The 7500-nt window shown below is 43.2% G+C and overlaps 1 protein-coding gene across 1 annotated transcript in view; it reads left to right on the plus strand.

Annotated features, from left to right (window-relative positions):
* Positions 1 to 7500, plus strand: part of lama2 (laminin, alpha 2) — a 207320-nt gene that overhangs the window by 114465 nt on the left and 85355 nt on the right. Inside the window, 5 exon segments of the mRNA XM_080021184.1 lie at positions 206 to 502; positions 1909 to 2089; positions 4469 to 4605; positions 6500 to 6631; positions 7414 to 7500. The exon segment at positions 7414 to 7500 is cut by the window's right edge and continues 18 nt beyond it. Coding sequence (XP_079877310.1) covers positions 206 to 502; positions 1909 to 2089; positions 4469 to 4605; positions 6500 to 6631; positions 7414 to 7500 — 834 coding nt within the window.

Genomic DNA, 7500 nt, shown 5'->3' on the forward strand with positions numbered 1-7500 from the left:
TATGTGTATAGCCATATGGTATAAATACATATAACACAGTAATAATTTCACTGCCTCCTGACTTGAGTAATCACAATACAGTTTATATTTTAACTTCACCAGCCTTCCAATGGGACTAAACTCAATGGTAAATCCAGCCTTCGTCTTCCATAAGGTCGTTAGTTACTGCTCATTCTCATTGATTCCCCTCCCGTGATTGGCCCAGCCTAACTGCTGGTGGGATGCTGAGAACCAGGAGTGCGTGCCCTGCGATTGCAGCCCCCAGGGGGCGCTCACCCAGCGCTGCGACATCGAGGGGCGCTGCATCTGCCGCCCCGGCTTCGTGGGCCGGCGCTGCGACCTGCGTCGCCAGGGCTACGAGAGGCGCGAGACGCGGCGGCCGGTCGAGCGCGTCCCCATGGAAACGGTCCAGCAGAGATGGGGGGGGTCTTCCCGCTCGGGCGGGTCTTCCCGCTCAGTTGGGTCTTCCCGCCTGGGCGGCTGTCCCAGGGGGGCGTACAGGGTAAAGGCCCCGTGCACGTGAGGCATGTTTTGGTGGCTCAACACTGTGTGTGGCATGGGTTTTCGAAGCGTGTTCGCCACAACCAACGCTGTTTGCCAAAATCTGGAGTGGGGGGATGTTGATGTCTGGTTGAGTCTTTAGAATTGTTTGAAAGGACTTTGAAAGGCCATTTGTAAGTGTTTAAAATATGTAATGGATCCGGCAAATCACCTTTACTAATCACAGCCGGCTGTAGTTTTAGTTTGAGGTGTTTTTGTGGTGTTTGACTCCTTCTCGGAAACTCACAAGTCTTGATTCCTGTGTCCAGTGTGTACAGTAGGACCAACATGCATGGCGCTGTGGTGCTTTTTGGGTTTGGTTTTTGATTTGAACTGAGAAAACTGGACAACCGGTGGGGATCTTAAAGGTACAACTGCATGTGTACGGACACTGATCTTTTCAGTCTTTATTACCTGTTGTTGGGTAAGAGTAAAGATGTATGGCTGACATCAGGAGATGATGACATTTTCTTCAACTCAAGATGAACTTCACGCTACGTGACATGCTCCTGTTCCCTTTAAACAATATTTGCATTGAATTAAATCGAGTGTGTCGTGCATTGCGTGTTATGTTGCTGCAGTTTGCCGTGCATTGCTGTGATGTCTTAGCAACTCAAGTTGCAGGAGGCGCACACCGCTTTGTCGAGTGTTTTGAAGGTGTCTAACATGCACACGCACACACACACACACACACACACACACACACACACACACACACACTCTGCTTTCTATCCCTCTCTCACTCTATCTTTCCTTCCACTCCTCCCTTCCTCAAACCCTCGCTGCCACCCCGTGTGTGTGTGTGTTTGTGCACGGACTGTGCCACTGAGAAGCTGCCAGCTAAGGGAGATGAAAACCTAAAAGTATCAGGATTCGCCAATTTTACCATCATCATCATCATCATCATCATCATCCCAATTTTAGTTGGAATATTTTTTCTGGTTGTAGAGTTGGAAAAATATTTGACGCCATATGCAAAGAAACTAAAAAAGACAACAGTATGTGTAACTGTCCGAGTAGGGATTGTCTCTGAATTTTTAATATACTGTGTATTATATTCGGCAGAGCTGCATTTCATTATATTTCCGAGGGAAAGAGGTGCTAGATCTACTATACCTTCTTTTTATTGGTAAATGATATGTGTTGAAATCGGTAATTTCCAAAAATTTGCAGGTGCAATACTCGACATCGTAATATTGAATTGGATGGTTCCCGCCGATTCCCATCCCCAAGTCACTGCTGTTCCCCAGTGGTGGACTGCAGCTCTCATGATCTTCCGTTTGACCGTTGGGTCTTTGAACAACCCATAACTCCACGTCCCTTTTTTCTCTCTTTTCTTCTTTTCCTTTTCCGTTCTCCTTCCCCCAGCCCCAAACGCATGGCCTGGCCACGGGCAGCATGTGCGTCCCCTGCCACTGCAACTCCTTCGGCTCCAAGTCCTTCGACTGCAACGAGTTGGGCCAGTGCCGGTGCCAGCCGGGCGTCAACGGGCCCAAGTGCGACCGATGTGCCACGGGACACTTCAACTTCCAGGAGGGAGGGTGTGAAGGTAAGAAACCGCGTCGTCCCGTCACAATGTGTGTGTATGTGTGTGTGTGTGTTTCTGCTTGAAAAGAGATGAGATTCAATGTTTCATGTGCTAGATTTTTCACTCAAAACACTAATCACAGATATAGGTTAAGGACACTTTAAGTTTGAGGCCTTCAGTGCTATTTGTGTGTTTTCATCCCCTACTTCAACACTACTCCCAAAGAAAGTGTGTCATCACATCCTGAGGCGTTTTACCTTTGGACCGGAACCTCCGAAATACGTGCTAATCCGAGCCAGCCCCAACCTCTTTACAAAAAAACAAACAAACATGGAGGACAGTCACCATACATTTCTATTTGCCTGCTTTTCCACTGTTCTCTGTTTTTAGATCTAGATCCGCTACACTGGAGCCTTTTCCCTATACGCAACAGCAGACAAATCTTGGAATTTGAATAATAAACAAAGCTGTTATTTACCACCATGTCTGTCTGTACATGCCTCCCACGCTCTACTTTTGGCTAGTGAAATTCTATTGAGTTGAGTAAAATTATAAAGCATGTGCAGTCATGTGTTGACGTGTTATAAACATGGTGGAACACTGACTTTGAGACTAACAGCCACAAACTAACAGCCACAAAATGGCTGTTAGTTGCGTCATAGGTTTTGTACGGCCTAGCTCTCAGTCGGTGGTTGTGTAATCAGACATGGAGCTTGAGGAAATTAAGTCGTTTATGAACAGTTGCATGTTAGGACGTTTTTAGCCGGCTAAACATGGCAGTTCACTCTGAACCGCCAGTGAAATAACAAAATCAAACAGGTGTTTAGTCAGCCCACCCTATGAGTTCTGTAAAGGACATTTAACACTGAAACAGCTGTGGAACCGGGATGGTGGTTTCATGCGACGTGGCGACCTAAGTAGCAAAGTCAACACATATTAGCCACAATCACTATTTACCCACGCCCCCACTCTTTGAGATATGTAATTTGGAAGCAGAATGTTAACACAGAATGATAACGCCTGGGACTGGATCTTATGAAACAGACAAATTCATTTAGAAAGAAAAAAAGATTTATGATGCCAACCGAAATGTATAGACTGAAAAAAAAATGTATATATAAATTTACTGTTACAACATACAAGGTTTAAGGGACCTATGCGTTCAATGCGATTGTGGTGTGACTTGAATTAAAAGGCAAGAAATATTTTGAATAAACATCTTGAGAACATTCGATATGTCTTAATATTTCAGTTCTACATTAAGCCTTTAAATGTTGATAAATGAAGGTGCTTTTTAAAATGTATTGTAGCTATTCACGGGGCCAATGATGGAAGTGGAGCCTACAGCTTCACAGATTTACAAGTCCCTCTCGGTTTCAAATGCCACACAAATATATTATCTATGTTTATTTATATATGTATGTATATACACATTTTCTGTTTAGTCAGAGCAGGTTGATTTTCAATGGCGGTGGAAGGCACAGACTAGTGATGAACCCCACTGACAAACTGAAACTCTGAAAGACAAAATGTAGCTCACCTGTCGAAGGGAACTAAGCGGTGTCTGATTATTGTGTTTACACAGTTTTCAAACAGCGTCAGTTAATCTTCAGTCATCAGTCTGTAACAAACAGCGGCATCGAATGCGGAGCCGCGTGGAGGAGAAAAGGGGAAAAACAAGGGAGAACGAAAACAAAGCAGGAATGAACAAATGGCCCACATCTGGAATTCTCCAGATGTGGAATGGAGCTCGATGAGTTGCTGTTTGTGTGTGAGCGACAGAAGGAGAACAACAAACAACCTCTTATATTTTTTTTGCGTTTTCCTTTTTTGTGTTATGTTTCGCTTTATTTTTATTTTTCTGGGTTTTCTATTTCTCTTGATGTCTTGTCCCGTATTATGTAAGTGTGATTTACGGAAGGCACGCAAATTAAAATAATAACATTCTATTCAAATTCTACACAATTAAAATATATTTGAATTATTATTATTAATGATAATATATTATTAATATATCATTATTACTAATAATTACCACATATTTCACATGTATTAATTATACATATTAATAATATATTCATATATCACATATTAATATGATATATTTCAGTATATAATATTTTACATTTCATTACATTTACATTACAATATATTACATTTCACTGCATATATGTATGAAAGTATGTATATGTATGTGACAAATAAAAAATCTTGAATCTCTTGAATCTCTTTAAAATAATAATTAAGACTCACATACTACTTTGCATCGGCAACGCAGCCGAGTCCCGTTTCACTTTATTTACATTTTGTTTTCCTCAGCCGACTGCGTTGTGACCTTGTGACCTAATTTCCTTGTCTCCTTCCAAACTGTCCTCCGTCTCCTCTCCTCTCGTCCTGCAGCGTGCCATTGCAGCCACGTGGGGAACCACTGCGACACCAGCACGGGACAGTGCATCTGTCCCCCCAACACCATCGGTGAGAGGTGCGACCGCTGCGCCCCCAACCACTGGGGCCACGACGTCACCGCAGGATGCAAGGTGCATAGAAGTACATGTTTATGACACGGCTCTGTGGAAAGCTCCATTCTGATCGGTCAAAAGTTGGAATCAGCGCTCAGTTATCTCTTGAATAATGGCTGCTGTCCGTTGATGATGACCATTGTCACGGGCGAACCACTTCTCCTCCCGGTTTCACGTCCATCTCCGCCTGCATGCTAATGCTAACACCTGCTTGTGGCGACATCTTGTGGCTCAACGTAGAAACTGCTATGGAGACAGGTTAGTTGTTGTTTTGTTGTAGGGTGACTAGTTTGCTACGTTGTTGTTTTCTCAGCGGTAGTTAAGAAGCATAAGCTTTGTTGTTTACATTGTTTATACTGTATATTTGTTCAGCCCGTACAGTCAATCTATACTTATACTTATATTTTATACCCACATCTATACTAGCTGCAATACTACCACTTAGCCCCAAGTGGCAGTATGGCAGCTTTTAATTGAACCTATCCTGTGCATCAAATTTCTTTTTGGACATTCTGTAGATTTTTGTATATTTGTTTTTTTGTCTTTTTTATTTGGCTACTTTCATTGATATATGTGGCTATATTAGTTTATTTTATGTTTTATTATTATTGTTTTGTAAACTGTTCAGCTTTTTTCCTTATTATCTTATTATGCTCATTGTCTATACAGTAATGCACCAATCCTCACCACAACAAATTCCTCGTACATGAACATGTGCTAATCTAAAATCAATATTCTGTGTGAATGTGTTATTTTATTTAGTATATAGCCCTGCACCCAAGAATTTGTTATTTTTATGGAATGTAGTGTACATTTAGGCTTATGAATTGCTGTGGCGTCTAATTCTACCTATTTAAAAAAACACTTTCTTAAGAAAAAGAAAGAAAAGTTTGTAGCACACACATAAAATAAATGCAGAAAAAATACATGAAGGTAAATCGATATAATCTACAAAATATCAGGGGAAAAACGTATTTACGGACACGTTTTGAGCGGTCATTGGGAACGTGTTTGGCAGGTGAAGGACTGTGTTACGTTTCTCCAACCCGTCGTGTCCTCGCGGTCGTCTCTCTCATTTGGCTGCCCTCACGTACCCAGCTGCTTCATTTGTCGTTTTGCAGCGCCATCTCTTCTCACCCTTCCTCCACTCGCTTGCCCTCCCGCCCGTCCATTCCAACTCTCCATCCCACAGTTCTCATCTGTGTTCTCCTCCTTCCCTCTCTCTTTAGGTTATAATCCCTTCCTCCCCTTCCTTCCTTCTTTCCTCTCCCACTTCCCTAAACGTGCTTTCCAGTCTTTTTACCCGTACTGACTGTATAATCTTCTAATTCACTGTTTCTGCTTTTGCCTCGCACGTTTTATTTCCCCATGCTTTCTCTCTAGCTACTGTATGGCTTCTCTTTCATTAGAAAAAAGTGTGTGTATAAATATGTGCATATGTGTCTGGCCCCTCAACATCTTCTCATAATTTTGTGCCCTTTTCTAACCTCATTTTCATCCTTTGTTCTTGTTCCTGCGCCCCCCCCCTTCTTCTTCTGTGTCATTTGACACACTGGTCCCTTAAACCATAATGCTGCAAAAATCCCCCTTAGTTTAAGGTTCTATAAGGCAATCAAAAGGACTGAACCTTTGGAAGCTGACGGCATCTATAGCGCTGCTCTTAATCAATAGCAGAACAATTGCAAAAAATAGCACATCAGAAGAGAACATGATGAAAAATAAATACAGGAACATATATGGAAAAAAAAATCTTGTGTAAATTCAAAATAACTGAGTAGTACACCAAGCTTTTGTTCAAGTTGCGTTACCTCAGCTGTGCATGAATTCCTGCACTTTGTGAATTGCCTCCGCCTTTAGTTCCAGAGGATCCAGAATCCAATACAACCCCTTCCATGTCGTCCTCTGTGTGCAGGATTGCGGCTGCAACGCGGTGGGATCGGTTACCCAGCAGTGCAACCTCAACACGGGCTGCTGCTTCTGTCGAGATTCCTATCGCGGAGAGAAGTGTAACGAATGTCAGCTGGGATACCGAGATTTCCCTCAGGTTTGTTAACATGTCCTGTCTTTAGCAGCTAAACTTAATTTGAAGACTTAATCTGAGAGTTCATTCCAATTCCCAATGACAATAACCCAGTGGCTTTGTTGGCCTGTGCAATGAACGCCTTTGAGCACCAGAAAAGCTCTGCGGCCGCAAGAATACTCTAAGCCCAAAGCCCTGTGGCCGCAAAAGAACTCTGGACATGCAGAAAAGTAAAAATCCTGCACTAGATTAAGCTGCACCCCTGAAATGCACACACACACACACACACAACCTGCAAACCTCCCACTGACAAATCAGTACACCAGCAGAACCCTCCCGCACCTGCCACACCCACTGCCAAAAAGCTGCGCAGCGAACGCAGAATGGCTGATGGCTGCCACGACCCACATCAGTGGCGAGCCACCACTTAGAGACCCCTGGAAAGCACCAGGGAAGCTGTCTGGTGACCCCCTGCAACAGGCCGGATGACCAGGACGAGCCCGAGCAAACAAACCCTATGTTTAGGCATTGGTAGTATGAAGAGTTTTGCATGGATGTGAAAATAGTCTTGTTATTGCTGTAAGTACAACAAAAGTATTACTGAATCAGAGGATCAGCTAATTTAAAAGTAAACCAAACAATGATGTCAATACATGTGTAAATGTATGGATATATATACTGCGTATGATAGAGGCTCACTTGGGAAGGCCAACTGTATCATTAACTTAGTTTAACTCTAATGCTGCACCCCAAACCAAAATGCCGCCACACAAACACATGCCAATGTCAAAATTTTTTACCCATAGTGCATTGCCTGCGAGTGCAACGCGTCCGGATCGGAGAGCGAGACCTGCGACCTGGAGAGAGGGGTGTGTGCCTGCGCAGATCGCACA

This window comes from Zeus faber, assembly GCF_960531495.2.
Source record: "Zeus faber genome assembly, chromosome: 2".
Lineage (NCBI taxonomy): Eukaryota > Metazoa > Chordata > Actinopteri > Zeiformes > Zeidae > Zeus > Zeus faber.